This window comes from Vipera berus (assembly GCF_964194415.1).
Source record: "Vipera berus genome assembly, chromosome: 2".
In the NCBI taxonomy this organism is placed as follows: Eukaryota; Metazoa; Chordata; class Lepidosauria; order Squamata; family Viperidae; genus Vipera; species Vipera berus.
In genome coordinates this window covers 70,764,893-70,784,386 of record NC_138203.1, presented here as the reverse complement: position 1 = coordinate 70,784,386, position 19,494 = coordinate 70,764,893, and the positions used below count along the sequence as shown (strand labels likewise).

At 39.4% G+C, this 19,494-nt stretch overlaps 1 protein-coding gene across 1 annotated transcript in view; it reads right to left on the bottom strand.

Moving 5' to 3' along the window:
• Positions 1 to 19,494, bottom strand: part of LOC308663837 (transient receptor potential cation channel subfamily M member 3-like) — a gene marked incomplete at both ends in the record, with an annotated part of 274,581 nt that overhangs the window by 39,439 nt on the left and 215,648 nt on the right. The window contains 2 exons of the mRNA XM_081320572.1: positions 4,988 to 5,192; positions 6,205 to 6,284. Coding sequence (XP_081176698.1) covers positions 4,988 to 5,192; positions 6,205 to 6,284 — 285 coding nt within the window. The remainder of the gene's footprint in view (positions 1 to 4,987; positions 5,193 to 6,204; positions 6,285 to 19,494) is intronic.

Below are 19,494 nucleotides of genomic sequence, written 5' to 3'. Positions count from 1 at the left end.
GGACGAGCCATCTTGCCCTACATAAAAGGAACAACCGACAAAATCAGTAAAGTACTACGCAAACATAACATCAAAACCGCATTTAACACTGACAGAAAGATATCAACCATCCTGAGAAATCCCAAAGACAAAATAGAACTGGAAAACCAGGGCATATACCAAATCCCATGCGCCTCCTGTCCAGCAACATACATCGGACAGACTAACAGAAGAATAGAGGTACGTGTAGAAGAACATAAGAACTCGGTACAGAAGAAAAATCGAACATCTTCACTAGTACAACACATAAACACTACAGGACACAACATCAATTTTGAAGGTACAAAAACAATCGCCAAAATAGAACATCTCAATAGCAGAATAATCAGAGAAGCCATTGAAATAGAAAAACACCCAGACAGTATGAACAAGCGAGACGACACCTCCCGCCTACATGCCATTTGGAAACCAGCATTGATAGACAAACGAATTTCAGCAAACAAGGATTTAAAAAACCAACAAACAACCCCAAATGCCACCAGCCCCAGCAAGACTCATCCACACCCAGAACAAAAACTCTCCCACACAGAAGACAGAACAAGTCAAGCAAAAGTGCTATCACCCAAGCAGAAGAACGCACACACGAACCTGACTGACCCATACCAGAGATGCATGGCGGGTCCTCGAACTCGGAGCCAAGCCAAAGCTTTGGAGGCCACTACACAGCCCACTCCTCAAGACACCAAATCACAACACTCAGGATATTACGACACAACAAAAAACCCCACCCATTCAGAACACACCCCACCCAATCAGAAGACAGCCACGCCTCCAACCAATCGGAAGACAACCACACATCCACCCAATCAGAAGACAGACACGCCTCCACTCAATCAGAAGACAACCACGCCTCCACCCAGTCGGATGACACCCCCACCCAATCAGAAAGCAGCCACGCCTCCACCCAGTCGGAACACAGCCCCACCGGCAGTTGGAAGGAAAGGAACAGACAGACCACGCATTGCTCCTGAAAGCAGCAGGAGGAATACTCCGGCCTGATGATGACGGATGGGATTTCGTCGAAACGTCGCCACAACTTTCTGAAGATGAAAGGAACGCGGGAAGAAACCCGAGACTCTAGACCTACACATACAGACACCCGCGAGAATCTACGAAAACAAATATCATACCTCTACGGGGAGGACATCTACCAACTAACCAGGACTTACGAAAAGTTAGAAGTACGAAGAGCAAGAATACTAAGTGACATACCTTTCCTATGCCAATGTCGAGACCAAAATATAAGACCAAATTGTTTCAAATTGAAATTCCACATCAATACCACTTCAACCAAACGCATTCTAAGAAGAACAGAAATGGCATTACTAAGAAATGAACTCCACAATAAAAGATTTCAATTAGACCAAACAAACAAGGACCTACTAACATTACATCTCAAACTCAGCAACATTATTCACCCAATACTATGGGACAAAGTGAAACAACTGGCGGTTTGGAGAGCAGAAACAGAGACCATATATAAAAACAACAGACATTCAAAGAAACTCAAACAATTAGAGAACTACAACAACCAAACAACCACACCACAACAACATCTACAAGAAGTAGTGCATAACATCTCCCACAGAAGACTAACAACAGCAGAAACAAACGTCCTAGCAAAAGGTTTCAACTTCGCTGTTGCACCAAAGAAAATTCCCACAGAAACCATCATATGTGGAGTGGAAACCAGCTTAACTAAACTCAATACAGACGAAGCAGACCAAGTCAGACATGAAGTCACCCACATCCTATGCACAAGCAAACCACCCAAAAGCAACCTAACAAAAGAAGAACAAGCAGCATTGCAAAACCTAAGAAAAGACAACAGCATAATCATACTACCAGCAGATAAAGGCAATGCTACAGTGGTAATGGACACATCGGACTATGAAGAGAAACTGTCCAACTTACTCAAAGAAACTACATACAAACCTATATATACAGATCCCACAACCTATCTAGAAAAGACCACCAAGAAAAAGATAAAATCAACTTCTATAAGCCAAGAAATCCAACAAACAATCATTCCTAGGGAGAAGTCATCCAGATGCCCAAAACTATATGGCCTCCCCAAAATACACAAAGATGGAATCCCACTAAGACCCATAGTAAGTTCTATAGGCTCACCACTACAAAACTTAGCTAAATACCTAGCAAAACAATTACAACCTCTAGCAGAAATGGCAGCTTCATATGTCCAAAACTCATACCACTTTATAGAATTAGTGAAAAATCTACAGATAGACCAAAAAGACTTGCTAGTCAGCTTCGATGTGGTATCACTATTCACCCAGGTGCCAGTCCAAGAAGCTCTATCAACAATAAGAAGCAAATACCAACCACCAAACCATATTATAGAACTAGCAGAACACTGCTTATCAAACACATACTTCATACACAGAGGCCAGAGATACAAACAAATAGAAGGTGCACCAATGGGATCCCCTCTATCACCAGTTATCGCCAACCTTTTCATGGAAGAATTTGAAACTAACGCTCTAGAAAAGACTACAAACAAACCAAAACTGTGGCTCAGATATGTGGATGACACCTTCGTGATCTGGCCCCACGGAAGAAAGGAGCTAGAAAACTTCCTAACACACCTGAATAGCCTACATCCCAAAATAAAATTCACCATGGAGATTGAAACAAACAACCAGTTACCTTTCCTGGATGTACTTATATACAAAAAACAAAATGGAACTCTAGGACACACAGTCTACCGAAAGAAAACACACACCAACCGTTACCTCAATGCGCAATCACATCATCACCCAGCACAAATAAATTCAGTAGCCAAAACACTAATAACAAGAACCAGACGCCTTGCAGATGAAACACATATACAAACAGAACTACACACCCTGACAGACATATTGACAGCAAACAAGTTCCAAAAAAACAAAATCACCAATATAATTCAGCAGCGGACTCCGAAACAGAAAAACATCCAAGAAGAAGAACAGAACAACGGACGAGCCATCTTGCCCTACATAAAAGGAACAACCGACAAAATCAGTAAAGTACTACGCAAACATAACATCAAAACCGCATTTAACACTGACAGAAAGATATCAACCATCCTGAGAAATCCCAAAGACAAAATAGAACTGGAAAACCAGGGCATATACCAAATCCCATGCGCCTCCTGTCCAGCAACATACATCGGACAGACTAACAGAAGAATAGAGGTACGTGTAGAAGAACATAAGAACTCGGTACAGAAGAAAAATCGAACATCTTCACTAGTACAACACATAAACACTACAGGACACAACATCAATTTTGAAGGTACAAAAACAATCGCCAAAATAGAACATCTCAATAGCAGAATAATCAGAGAAGCCATTGAAATAGAAAAACACCCAGACAGTATGAACAAGCGAGACGACACCTCCCGCCTACATGCCATTTGGAAACCAGCATTGATAGACAAACGAATTTCAGCAAACAAGGATTTAAAAAACCAACAAACAACCCCAAATGCCACCAGCCCCAGCAAGACTCATCCACACCCAGAACAAAAACTCTCCCACACAGAAGACAGAACAAGTCAAGCAAAAGTGCTATCACCCAAGCAGAAGAACGCACACACGAACCTGACTGACCCATACCAGAGATGCATGGCGGGTCCTCGAACTCGGAGCCAAGCCAAAGCTTTGGAGGCCACTACACAGCCCACTCCTCAAGACACCAAATCACAACACTCAGGATATTACGACACAACAAAAAACCCCACCCATTCAGAACACACCCCACCCAATCAGAAGACAGCCACGCCTCCAACCAATCGGAAGACAACCACACATCCACCCAATCAGAAGACAGACACGCCTCCACTCAATCAGAAGACAACCACGCCTCCACCCAGTCGGATGACACCCCCACCCAATCAGAAAGCAGCCACGCCTCCACCCAGTCGGAACACAGCCCCACAGGCAGTTGGAAGGAAAGGAACAGACAGACCACGCATTGCTCCTGAAAGCAGCAGGAGGAATACTCCGGCCTGATGATGACGGATGGGATTTCGTCGAAACGTCGCCACAACTTTCTGAAGATGAAAGGAACGCGGGAAGAAACCCGAGACTCTAGACCTACACATACAGACACCCGCGAGAATCTACGAAAACATATATATATATATATATATATATATATATATATATATATATATATATATATATATATATATATATATATATATATATATATATATATATATATATATGTTGCAGAATAAGCAAACTAATATAGCTGGTAAAATAAATGAAACTACAACTTTTCAGAGCAAAATACTTTTGGAAAGGGTAACCTCAAAGTTTCTCCAATCACATATATCCTATTTTAAATTTACATTGGTCTGAAAAAGTACTTCATATTTTGCTTGGTAATTAGACAAGGACAAATACTTTCTTCTTTAATAAATGCAGTATACTGCACTGCAATAAGAAGTTTGTCCTTTTATACTGTATTAAATAAATACAGTTTTAAGAAATGCAGTTTTTATTACATGGTTTTCTGTTGCAGAGCTCTCTTCCCCTTTTTGCAAAACTGACAAAATCTAGTAAGAATCTATTGCCAATAAAATTTTATAATTTTACTGACTCCAAGAGCACATTAATTTCCATCTCTGGACAAAGTTCATTTCAAAATGTTATGTATAATATCATATACCCTCAGATTTTAATAAGGAGAGAAATGCATTCATGGTAAAATGTAGCAACTGAATTTGGGCTTGGCTTTATAATAATAGAGAATATTTGAAGTGCAGAAATTAAATTAAAAGAGCCAAGGTTGCCTACCCCTGCTCTATACAGTATAAGAAATAATTATAATGGTCCTTATATGGCAGCCTAGACAGATACATTCCTTGCTAGAAAATAACCCCCCATATAACAGATAGAATAAGAAATCAATTTGGACATTGATTTTTTTAAAACATTACCATGGCTTTATTTGAGTGACCACCTCCTTGAAACTCAATTGTTCCAAAGGCATCAGTGGGGCTGAGTTGTGTGTGCTTGCCAATTGACCACTTCTCTGACTGGATGTCATTTCGAGCAAGACGGCTTTCGTTTTTCTCATTCTGAATAATGGAGATACTTGGAGTAAGTCCCACATGTTGACCTATTAGGCGCCCACAGCAACACCTATGGCATTAAGCAAAAGCTACTTAATATTTTGTTATAATAAAGCAAAAGATTAAAGTTATGGGAAGTCTTGCATGAAATAAGCAATCATTTTACCAACAGAATGAGATACAGATCACTAGGCCAGTTGTAATGCTGTACAAAACAGTACTTATGCAAAAAGGTGTCACAGTATAATAGACTGTTTCCTCTCACACACATACACAAAATAGCAAAAAATAGCAAAAAACTTTGTTAAGCTTTACTTTATTTTCACAGAAAAAATAAGATTATAACAGTGAGTGGCACAGCTGTGGACTAAATCTGATGCAAGTGAATACATTTAGAATACATCATCAATATATTTAAAACATATTTTATTCATTGTTCTCTCAGAATTCAGAAGCCAAATTAAAAGACTGTATTTTGCAACTATTACTACAGGTATCTATTTACATAAAATATTGTAAAGAAGCAGCCATGAGAGCCAATTAGGGCTAGTGATTAAGATACCAGGCTAGAAATTGGGAGACTGTAAGTTCAAGTCCTGCCTTAGCGATAAAAGCCATCTTTCGAGCCAGTCACTCTCTCTCAGTTAAATGTAGAAGGCTGAGTCCAACTTTTTACTATGTCAATAAAATGGAAATCACCGCAGAAAAAAATATTTTCTCCCTGACATGCCTTCCAAAGCTTCTCCAAAACTTGAAAGGCCACGTGGAATGCCATTGGCCACACATGGAAATACATAGGAAAAGAACAGCCCTATGACAAAAAGGTCTTCTCATGTGATCTTGATCCATTTCTCTTTCTTTTAAATCTTTTTCATAAAGTAGCTGCCATATCTCTAACCTGAGATAAAAAATGAATCAATGTACATTCTAAGTACAGAGTATATTTAAAATAGTTGTTGTTTATTGTTAAAATGAAGATTTTTTCCCCCTGTAGCATATTCAAAGCCTTAACTTTTTATACACCATAGCATGCTCACTTTCATATTCAATGCAAATTAAGTAACTAAATATAGCACTCTTACCTATGGGGGTCTTTGGTGCTGGGTATTATATGGACACATTCCCTTTTGTAAAATGCTCTCTCTATCCATGACTTCTGAGCCTGAAAAGAAAGATGAATTTTGAAAAAAAGCTGTTATTAAATTTTAAAGAGCCATGAAGTGTTTTAACAGATGCCCTGGAGCAGCAAAGCTCAGGGCTGGTGTTATGCTCTAATGCACACTAGTGCATTCCTTCCAGATGACAGGCGCCACACTCTATTAATATTAATGCCACACAATCTATAAAATATGATTAATGGAAATAAATGATAAATCAACATTCTCCAACTGATAAGAAAGGCCTTGATGCTGTGTTATTTTTCTGTTATGAATTCTATTTCTTAAAAAAATTTGTTGTGCATAGTGGAATATTGAATATTTTTGCCCTTTAAAACAACTCAAGGCCATCAGAGGACCTTTATATTTCCTACATTCTGGCATATAAGTTTTAGACTGGAGCCTGGGAGCATAATTCATATAATTCATCACACAATTCATATGGCAAGTACTTGGAACACAGAATGTTAAATAATTAAGAAGAACACCCAGAAATGTAGGCATATAAAGTTGCAGGCAGGCTGAATTCTGGTGGGGAGATATTCTCAGCAAGCACTGTCAGCAGCTCAAAGTTCAAAAAATTATTTTTCCCTCCAGATTCACAACAATTATATATTCACACCTGTAAAGATAAATCTAGAGTAGGCACATATTTCTATTACAAATTTTAAAGCATTCTATATTAAAGGTTAATTAAATGTCAGTATCAACTTTGGCTGATCTGAAAGAAAAAGGGTGGTAGAATGGAAACTCCACACGCTATGTAAAACACCATTATCTTTATTTACATCAATCTGCTGTTTTCTACATTATATTCAGTTTTAATAAAAGGCATAACAGCTTAGGCAAAAAGGTCTGATTTCCCTCCTTCCTCTCCACAAGCTTCAGAACAGATTTGGAGGAACAGTGGAGGAATTCACAGGAAAAAGATGGCATGGATGGAGCAGTATGCTGATGGAACATAGGTGTCTGCAAGACAGACATGTGATTAAAATACTTTCTGACATTACAATGCAAACCATGTCATTTATGCATCGCATTCATCACTGGGATGTTAAAAGTGTGGGCTTTGCTCATGATGCCACAGTACATGTTATCTCATTTTTCCATCACCGTGACTATGTAGGGTTGCTCATGTGATTTGATTTTGATTTGATTTGATTTGATTTAATTTATATGCCACCCTTCTCCCTGAGGACTCAGGGCGGCTCACAACAATAAAAATTAAAAAACATAGTGTAAAAAATTTAAAAGAGAATTAAACAATAAATGCAAAATTATGAGACAATTTAACCCAGTAAAAAGCCTAATTAAAAAATGTAGTCACTCCAGGCCCACTTGTTGGAACAACCAGGTCTTCAGGTCACGGCGGAAGGACCGAAGGTCAGGGGCTGTCCGCAGCTCCGGGGGTAGTTCATTCCACAGGGTCGGTGCGCCCACAGAGAAGGCTCTCCCCCTGGGGGTCGCCAGTCGGCATTGCCTGGCTGACGGAACCCTGAGGAGGCCGACTCTGTGGGAGCGAACCGGGCGATGGGAGGTTGACAATGGCAGCAGGTGGTGTCGCAAGTACCCCGGGCCTAAGCCATGCATGGCTTTAAAGGTTATTACCAGCACCTTGAATGTGGTGGTAGAGGAACATCAAAATATAATAAATATATATTTCTCATTAATTACATTGTTAAAATCATTGGATATATAAGAAGTGATATAATAGATGATTGTTCATATAGCTCAGGTACAGCAAATCTACTGAGCCTGAAAGGGAGCAATATACCAAACCAAACGCACATATATACACATGCGCACGCACACACACACAGACACACACACAGAAAGAGAAATAGAAAAAGATACCAATCTGGCATGAAATCATTTTCTCTATACTCTGAGTAGAAACTGTTATCAGCCCTGCTACACTGATGAGAAATGCAAAAACAATAAAAGGCATGCATAATTTTAGTTTCTGTTTATACAAAGCCCTCATTTGAAAAAGAAGAAATTATGACTGGATTTTAACACTCAAGCCATGAATGCAAATTATTACTTTCTAAGACTTAGGAAGTTGTTTTAACAAATGTTCAAAACAGCTTACTGATATTTAAATTATTAATATATAATGTTATTCAAACATAAAATATATTTGACCATATAAACCAATTTAAAAATAAACTTTGGTCATAGGCCACTTACAAAATATAGATAAGGGAAACATTGACAGTAAGAGAGCATATATGTTTAATAAATATAACAGTAATATTTACAGTGTAAGACAGGTGGAAACTTTAATAATTCAGATTCTAACCAAAGATTTAAGAATTATTAAGGTCGTGTTCAAGAATATAGGCAATTCCAAGCAGGGTAGATTTTTTGTAAAATTAGAATGTTGGACACATACTGAACCTGGAACTATTTATGTGCATTGATTTTATAATTGCCCCTTTCTTCTTTCAGATGTTAGCCTTATTTCGTTTGAACTTTGATAGAGCCTACTGAGTTCTGGATATTTTCCATTACTTCTTATATTTTAGCCTGAGGTTGGACACAGGGGTCTAGTACCTTTAGTGCCTTTTAACTCTGATTTGGTAAAGAAAATGGATCCTTTTTTTTTACTGTTTTAACACTCTGTGATGAAATTGGATGCAAAAAAATTCATCCTTAGGTAGAACATTTATTTAGAGATCGAGCAAAACTTTTAATAGCCCATTTTTATTGTTAGATATTTAAATAATGCAAAGTGTTTTAAAACTAATTTTAATAAGAATGAAATATGACTTGATTAATCAGGTTGCAACCCTTTGTGTATTAAATATAAACAACTGAAACCATTGATTTCTTAAATTTAGATGCTTTTCCTAGACATCCAAAACTGAGTAGGAGAAAACAGTTTAATGATTCACTTTTTTAATGCTACTCTTTAAATTCTTCTTTTATTCAACTTCATTTGCTTATTTATTTAGTTAAACTTTGGTTGATTAGAATCTTGAAAATAAAGAAAAAAATTACTGTTATGTACAGGTGTTCTTAAAAGGTAACTTGGATTTACTTTTTGGAATATGGAACAAAATTAAATCAAATGTAAAACATTTTATAAAATCATCAGAAAAGCTAGCTGGTTAAACCAAACAATATCTGTGTAATCATGCCTTCTACTTTAAGCATCATCTAGCAGGGGAGACATGAATTTAATGGTTTGGTAGGCAGTGCTCAACTACATCAGGTCAAAAGAACAATAGTTATGACATTAACAAAAAATGATTACATTATTGTATGTGCTCCAATTTCTATGAAATATTAATGACAATCAGAAAAAATAATGAAAATATTTTAACATTCAATTGTGAAGTGTGAAAAATGTATCTTACCATTTACAACAATGCAAAAATAACCTTCTTAGATTTAAAATGTTTATCGCTATTTAGTTTGCCTCAGATTCGCTGCCAATAGCTTATTACTTATTAATATTTTTCTATACAATTGTAAAAGAAAATACTCTGCCCTCTTAACTGATTTATTACTGCACAAAAGATGAATTGCAAGAAAGATAATCACCAAAAACGAAGACGTGAAAATAAACCGCACTGCATGTCCAGGTCCTTTTTATAATTTAATCTTTGTACATTTTAGTTTTTATTATTTTAGCTTTAATTAATAAAACACAATGTTATATTAAACATTATATCATTTGAGTGAATATGGTTTCAACATTATTTTGTTATTAAGACTAACAACAACAATAACAAAACCACAATAATAATATTTACCTTTTGTTCCACATTGAGTCTGTCTTGTGCTCTCTCTGATCTATTTGTGCTGTCTAAATTTCACTGTGGCTGGTCATTCTACAAATACTAATGCCCCATGACTGCCCACCAGACAAGTTTTTTCATTCCAGTTTTGACCATGAGATGTTAAAGTAAGCAATGAACTTGCGCCCATTAGCTACTTGGAATGTCCTGTCATGGGATTAGCCTCATTAAGAGCTCAACAGAGATTCACTCACAGCCTCCAAATACTGCCTAAATTTGAAGAACTAATCTAGTGCCAAAAAAACCCCCGTAACCAATAAGCAAAAGATAGCCGGAGATTTTGGATTTAACTGGCACAAGCCCTGACAAGCTAATTGGATGGATTTTCTTCTTTCTCTCTTTTTTCATTTCCACAAAAGGTCTTGTGCAATTGTGATATGGTGTTCTGAGTTCTGAAAGTTCAACTCAGAAAAACAAATCCTTCAAAAGAAACAGTGTATTAAACTGGAAAAGATCTGAAAGTACATGGGATATTTATAATCTTCCAAGAATGAAGATTAAAGTGTGCTTGTTTGACAACTGCTGGGAATCTTATGAACTAAAATATATACTATAGTTCATTAACAAGAGTATTTACCAAAAGAGATGGAATTTGCAACTGCCTTTCAGCAGTCTTTTAATACAGTGAAGTGTATTTTTCAGAAATAAATTAAAATGTAAAACTCTTAATTTACAGAAACACATAGGTAAATTAAAATTTAGGGACTGATTTTCTTAGATTCTCCCAAGAGCAAAGTAAGTCATGAAATAATAAAGGTAGACAATGACAAATTAAAAAAACTTATAGAGAAAAACTATCACCTTCTATGCAGCATTTTGGGATTTTTGTACAAGAAAGATTATTCTGTACTTATTCAAAGGTTACCCTCACACTTTGCAGATACTTCTTAATGATTGCAGTCTTTTGTACTAAATTTTATATTTTTCCAAGAGTTGTATTTCTCCAGAGTAGCTCTTGGGGGTGTGGTGGGGGTAGAAGAGAAAAGAATGCTCTTTGCATACCTTCATTCTCAGACAAAAGCATTTTGCTTCTCTTTTAAGGGAACTTCTCAAAAGATTTTGAAAATGACTTGTATTCATTCACACCTATTTAAAACAAAAGAATCTATGATACTGTTATGTTAAAACAACATGTCTAGAATGAATTCATAGTTGAGATTTTACAATGTTTTCAAGGAATAGGAATGGATGTCTTCAGACAGTGACCTCATTTTTAAGATTATCAATGGACATAAGAAATAGAACAAAACTGGGGTGCCAAACTTTGCAAAGAGGGTAGTGAAAAATTATAGGCTTAAGGCTTTGGGGTTGTCGTTTTTTTCAGTTGGGATTTGGTACTTTGTATTTCTTTTTGTAACAAATGCTGCTGATAACATAATTTCACACTTAGTAGTTTAAAATAAATCATGCCACATGTTTTAAGAAGAAACGGCAGTATTCTGAGTCTTTTTTCCTCACTGTTCAATTGATTTAAAGCAGATTTGCCTATTTTGCCTCACCACAACCTTGTAAAGTAGACTGAGTTGAAGACAAGAGTTATAAGCTACATAGAGTTTGGATTTAGCTCTCCCTGAATTGGCTAGGAAAAGTTACAAATAATTCTTGATTTATGACCACAAATTGATACCATACATCTTGTTGTAGGTTATTGTATTCATAAGTTGAGGCATTCATGTGACTGGTCCAGTTTTTTCAACATTTTTCATAGTATTTAAATGAATCATTGTGGTTGTTAAGCATATGCCGAACCCATTCTTCTGAAGGGGTGCAAATTGGCAAAAATGACACAAATCATGATCACATGATGGAGAGACACTGCAACCGGTTGTAAATGTGAGTTGGTTGCCAAGCAGCTGAAATGCAGTCACATGACCAAAGGGGAAACGTGATATTTTACAACAGCTGGAAGTGCTTTAGGGGCCACAAAGGACCTGTTCCAAGACCATTATAATCCGAGGACTATCTGTATATCTATTTCAGGACAACAGAAATACATCTTTTCTCTATTATGTTGGATGAGTCCAAGAATTAAGAAATTTGGGTAAAAACTGCAAATTGCAAGCACGATTTCCATAGCAGCCAATGTGAATCTTCATAGACAATATTATTGTGCTTTGCTTTTCTCTGTGGTCAATTCCAAATGGTTGGGGAAAAAAGATTTGAGATAAAAGATTGAGTGCAGGCAGCTAACAAGGAATTTCCTTTGGTAATCCCATTTTGTTGAAGAATTTAGGTCTGATTTACTTATATATTTATTCACTGAAGGATGTCTTTAACACAATGTTCTTCCTTGTTATTATATGAGATTAGTGTATGTGAGATAGCAAGGATACATGTGAATGGGTATATAGTTAACTAAGCCCCAGAGGTTTAAATGAGGCAATTGATCACATATATTGATTATATATATATATTCTATTAATATATATATGCAGTATCTTAAAACTTGTTTTGCAGCTCCGTTATAGCATGAACCCTAGGATAATTAGATATTTAAATATTTTGCAAGAAATTTAGTTCAGCTCCCTTTAAGGTCATTGTAATGTATCTCAGATACAATTCATTGATTAGATTAGACCATCCTTTACTGTCTGGCAACGTATGAAAAAGTAAAGTTTGCTTGGTTTTGGCTTGGAGCTTGATGAATGTGCATCAAAGCAGTCAGTGACACTGGCATTCACTGAGGGGACACAAATGACAAAATGGGTATCATGATGGGTTATAAGAAGTTATAAGATTATAAGAAGTCATTTTGACACAAACTTTGTTTGTTGAGGAAGCTCACAGCCACAAAATGTTTAGGTCTCATAAAATGTTATCTGCTAATTTTGATTTCTAAAGGTGTTATCAACCTTAGTGTCTATTTTCATTTCTAAGAAATACCTCCTATTTTCCGAAGCTTGTTTGTTTTTATATGTATAATATTAAAATTATTCACCAATGTATGGTAAAATAAATAAATTAAAATGAAATGAAATAATTAGAATCAGAAAGTGGCCTCTACATAATAGATATGTCATATCTATTATGACATATATGTCACTATTTTCTGTAATTCCACAAAATACCACAAAACCTTGAATGTATTGGCTGTGACAATGAGTTACTAGTGTTTATTTACCAAGAAGACTAAATTTGCAGGAGCTGTTTGATACAGAGTCAAACCACTGGCTAATGCAGTGAATGAAAATGATCGGTAGTGAGTCCCAGGTATCTGAACCTTCCAATTCTTTGTAATGTTTCAGTATGGACTCTGTCACAGAACTATAGCTCCATACCCTTAGAACTGAAGGACAGGCTTGAATATAAAACAGTAATTTTTATATTCAGCAGTGTTTAATTTCTAACTGCAGTTACCTGGCTGATCTAGATCAAAGAAGTTAATGTAAATCATGGTACACTAAGGAAGAAGCATTTCTATACCTAATAAGAGGAACAAGTTATTTCTTCATTCCTTTCTCTGTTCTTCTTTTCCATTTTGTCTCCAGCAGGCGTTTGGCTTTACTTCCTACAGAGCAATATAATTGCACCTGAAAATAATACAGCTCAAAACTGTAGGAGCAGAGCCAAACTGTATATAAGTACAAGCATATTTCTGTGGGGCCATTTCCACCAGTAATGTAACATTGCAGAGAATGGATTAATGTTTGCCAAAAAAAAGTAAACGTTCTTTATGCTTTTCATAAGATGTATTGCTGCAAGAATTACAATTAAACCTTTATCTGTTCTCATAGCCTGACTGCTAGCAAGAATAGTTGCCAATAGCTCTTTGAACGCAATGAATATAAAAAACAATGAAGTATTTCATTATCACCATAGTGATACTTTTGAAGTACAATAATAAAGAATTTAAGGAAAACCCAAAGAAAGGTTCCCAAGAGTCTATAATTCAGATAACCCTATAACACTGATTATTCTTCTTGAGGCTATAAATAGCCCAGAAACCTTCAAACTAGTAATTCAATAATATTAAGTATTTTTATATTTATGACTAATTCATACTATCCTAATAGCTTCTGATTTAGAGGAATCGTTTATTTTATGAATGCTGGACATCAAATATGTTGTTCACTATGTTCTATGCATTTTCTATGCTCTGTGCTCAACTATTAACCTCCTTATCTAAGTTTTATGAAGTTTGGCTCAAACTTTTATCCTCCTCTATGCCATGACATTAAAGGGTTAACAGGAGCACAAATGAAAGTTATGATCAACCCCCTTGTCAGACAAGAAATTAACAGCCGTGAAAAATGGCAATTCTTTTTGCCAGCAGCCTGGATTATTGAGATAGCTGATATCAGAAAGATTACCTTATGGTAGTTCTTATTTGACTACAGTGATATATGGGCTAACATTACAGTCCTATTAAATAACTTCACAGTGCTAGTTCCTTGCACAGTAAATTAAGGGAATTCTAATGTAGCATGCAAATTAGAAATATATGCTGTCAGGATGAAACCCCAATATTCATTTTCATACTCTATGATTAAAAAAAACATATGGACATCAGTGGCAAATCTGATTAAAAACTATAGCATGTATCACGTGTCTTTCTTTTTGGGAGAGGCAGAATTGTATAAAACAAGTTCCCCAATCTTTTGGGATTGGCAGCCTCATGTGGGGGAATGAGTGGGGCAATAAGCACTCTCATGAGTGGACCACAAGCACTCGTGATGCTTGGGGTGACACAGATGTTGGTGTGTGTGGCTGCAAATGTCTATGACGCTCATGCATGTAGGACCCCAAATGCCCGTGATGCTCATGGCAACACTTGCGCGAGTGGGGCTGTGAATGCCCGTGGCGATGCTCTCACAAATGGGGTTTTGCACGTGTGCAAATACACGTGAACTGGCCAATAGGCTGCAGCCCGGTAGTGGGCCGAGGCCCACAGCTTGGGGACCCCTGGTATAAAATACGCAAATACAGACAATCTGGTATTCAACACATAGTTGACTGGGATCTGCTTCCAGGATCTAACACTTTCCTCAGAAGCAGATAATATGGGTGCTGTTTCAAATATAATTTAACCTGATCAAAGTATACACTGTTTAATTCAAGTAAACTATTCTCATTGGTTTAACACAGATAGACCAATAGACCATAGGGGAAAATGTCATATGCATTCTAGACTAGGGGTCCCTAACCCCTGGTCCGTGGACCAGTACCAGGCTGTGGCACGCCGGCAACTGGGCTGCACAAACAAAGCCCCATCCTCGGGATGCAGGCAGCACACAAAACCACATCCCCTCTGGTCCATGGAAAAACCTCTCTCCATGGAACCGGTCCCTGGTGCCCAAAAGTTCTAGAAAAACTCTAGCATTTTCCATCATTACAGTCTTATCATGCCTAATCAAAAAACATCTGAAGGATAGGAACTCAGGGCAACAATACTGCTTTTATCATTCATATGCATTATAGCTGAATCGAGATTATGCTTTTTACAACTTGATATATCATCGATATGTTAGCAATATCATGTAAAGATTTGTTGACATATTTATTAAAAAAAAGTATTTTTAAACAATGGCATATTAAAATCTCTCTGAAGATGAGAAGGACTATCCCTAAATTTAATAAATACATAAAACAACTTACATGCATTTGTAATATGAAATACTTGTTCAGCCTTTGAAAATAAAAAAAATATTGTCTAGAACTACAATAATCATAACCGCAACCCTAAACATAAATAGGTAATGATTAAATTGATATGTAACAACTTTATGCAACTATCATAGCATGATGATAGTTGGATATTTAATGTGTAATTTATTTGTTTTAACAAGAAAAAATAACAGTAATTTGTTCCTTGGTGTCAAATACTCCATGGGGGAGGGCAGGGTAAAAGGTAACGTATAATAAAATGTGCATTCTAACACAAACTCCATAGATTTTGTGCTTATGTCCCAGGCAAGTACTTAAAATATGGACTTGCACTGTGATGTCACAACTCATATTTTACTATTTTGATGGAATCTTGGTTAGCTGTGGATGTGAACAGCAATTCTTTACATTTCTTTACTATTAAATAAAGGGCTGCAGTCATCAGGAAACAATTCAGTATTAAAATGAAAACAATTCCTGGTATATTAGGTTGACAGAAAAGAATTGCTATGACATATGCTAAGCAAAATAACAATAGTTATGCTGTATTTCAGAGAGTACCGTATTTTCCGGCGTATAAAACGACCCGGCGTATAAGACGACCCCCGACTTTTAAGAAGATTTTCAAGGTTTTTCGTCTTATACGCCGGAAAATACTTACATGCCAGTTGCCAAGTGTCCGACACAAGCCCGATTCAGCCCCGTCTGATGCAGATGGTGCAAAGCCTCCCTTTTGAAGCCCAAAGGGGCTTTTCCTTCCTCCCACCCATTTGAGAGCACATTTGCAGATGGAGCAGCCGCACGTCTGGAGCCAAGCCCCGCCCAGGAGGCGGTCAGCCAGGTGGGCTCGGAAGATGCACTGGAGAGCCAGGCTTGGGGCGGCCATGCCGAGGCAAGCTGGCGAGGGCCGCTGCGTGGTCTGCGGGCGAGAGGGGCGCCAGGCCCGCCAGAAGTCCCCGGAAGTTCCTGGAACTTAGAATGGCCTGGCGGCGGGCGGGCGCTCCCTCCCCAGGGGGGATGCAGGGGAGGTGTCCTGCTGGAGGGGGGCGGTGCAACCACCCCACCAGCGCCTGGGGTCCAGCTCCACCCCACGGAAGGCGGCTCTTGGGCCCCTGCGGGGAAGAGGGGCTGCTGGGGGGGGCTCTTGCCTTTGAGCCTCTCAGCCCAGGAGGCTCTTCTCAGGGGAGGGCACGGGGGACGCGCAAAAGGGGCCGTTTCACCTGAGGGCTCCTAGGCCTTGTGGGGGGCGGCGAGGGGGGCAACTTTTGCCAATTGCACCTGCGCATACAAGACCAGCAAAGGCGAGAGCGGAGGGCCGCCCTGCCCTCCCTGTCCATCGCAGAGGAGGCGAAGGCCCGACTGGCCCCGCCGGCCCTCCCGCTGCTCCCGCGCTTCTGCCGGCCCCCGAGGCGCAGCATTTCCCGGGCGGCAGGCAGCGCCACGGCCGGCGCCCCTCCTGCTTCCCCCCCAACTTTTGAGAAGATTTTCATGGGTTAAAAAGTCGTCTTATACGGCGAAAATACGGCGAAAATACAGTATTTTGGTAGTCTGTAACAAAGAATATTTCAAGTTCAATGACTATATCCAGAATGTAGTCAAGCTCTCTCACATGGGTGTCAAACTCGCCACGTCATGTGACGTGTTGCAACATATCGCGACTCTTTTTGCATTGCCGGCAATAAGTGGGTATGGCTTCGTTATGATGAAACCGGCCTGCAGGCCGGCAGTTTGACACCCCTGCTCTATCACAAACCATCTATGTTCTTAAGATTATATGCAAGAAATAGGAATGTGTGTGATTTCTCACCTATGCATCTAATTTCTGAGGAATTTAGTCATCATCTGGTGGACAAAATCGCTCAGATCCGGACCGGTTTGGACTCTGACTGGGCAGAGTCTGGCATGGAGGAATCAAGCGGTCTTGAGCATGTTATCTGGACTGAGTTCGACCCTGTTTCCCCCGATGACATGGACAGGATTATGAGGAGACTGAGCTCCACCACTTGCTTACTGGACCCGTGCCCCTCCTGGCTGGTTTATGCGGCTCGGGAGGAGACACAAGGCTGGTTCCAGGCAGTAATAACTGCTTCCTTGAAGGAGGGTATCTTCCCCGCTGCCTTGAAGGAGGTGGTGGTGAGGCCCCTCCTCAAGAAGCCTGCCCTGGGCCCGGCTGTTTTAAATAACTATCGTCCGGTCTCCAACCTTTGCTTTTTGGCGAAGGTTGTTGAGAGTGTGGTGGCGCATCAGCTTCCTCTGTTCCTGGAGGTAACTGATTATCTGGACCCGTACCAATCGGGTTTCAGGCCCGGGTACAGCACGGAGACGGCATTGGTCGCACTGGTGAATGATCTCTGACGGGCTCGGGACAGGGGATGTTCCTCTGTCCTAGTCCTTTTAGATCTCTCAGCGGCTTTCGATACCATCGACCATGGTATCCTACTGCGGCGTCTCAGTGGGTTGGGAGTGGGAGGCACCGTTTTATGGTGGTTCTCTTCCTACCTCCTGGGCCGCTCGCAGTCGGTGTTGATGGGAGGGCAGAGGTCCGCCCCGAGGTCTCTCATTTGTGGAGTCCCTCAGGGGTTGGTCCTCTCTCCCCTCCTGTTCAACATCTATATGAAACCGCTGGGCGAGCTCATTCGTGGTTTCGGGGTGGGGTATCATCAGTACGCTGATGATACCCAAGTTTTTCTTTCTACCCCGAACCAACCCAGTGATGCACTCGACGTGATGTCCCATTGCCTGGAAGGCTTCGACTCAATCTTGCCAAGACCGAGTGGCTGTGCATATCGGCATCTCGGGTTAACCAGACCATTCCATCTTTAACGATGGGGGGTGAGGTGTTATCCCCCCTGTCAATAGGGCTCGCAACTTGGGCGTCCTCTTGGATTCACGGCTCAATTTTGAAGATCAGATAGGAGCCGTGACCAGGGGGGCTTTTGCCCAGCTTCGTCTGGTGCGCCAGTTGCGGCCCTATCTGGACCAAGATGCCCTACGCACAGTCACCCATACACTTGTGACCTCCCTGCTAGACTACTGCAATGCTCTCTACATGGGGCTGCCCTTGAGGACCACTCGGAGGCTTCAGCTGGTGCAGAATGCAGCTGCGCGAGTTGTTATGGGAGTTTCCCAATACTCCCATGTAACACCTCTTCTCCGTGAGCTGCACTGGCTTCCGGTTGCCCTCCGGGTGAGATTCAAGGTGCTGGTAATGACCTATAAAGCTGTAAATGGCTTGGGTCCGGATTATCTAAGGGAACACCTGCTGCCGGCATCAACTTCCCATCGTCCTGTGCACTCCCACAGGGAGGGCCTTCTTAGGGTACCGCTGGTTAAAGAATGCCGGCGGGTTATCCCCAGGGGAAGGGCATTCTCTGTGGGTGCGCCGGCCCTTTGGAACCAGCTTCCTATGGAGCTTAGGACCGCCCCCGACCTTTGCTCATTTCGTAGGGACTTGAAAACTTGGTTTTTTGAGTTGTCTGGCCCAGACTGAGGGGTTTTAATTTTTAATTAATGGGGTTTTAATTAAGCTCAGGGATTAATTTAATCTTAGTTTTAATCATTTTTAATTGTATATGATGTATTTTAACTTTTAATTTTCCCTGTAAACCGCCCTGAGTCCTACGGGAATAGGGCGGTATATAAATTTAAATATAAATAAATATAAATAAATAAATTTGTCAGCCACTTTAAAAACTAGGAACAATGTTTTACAATTTAGTATTATATCAAAGGCATGTTACTATATTGTGTCTTTTTCTGAGTGCAGAATAAATATTGGGATTGTTTTTTAAAGGCATACATCATT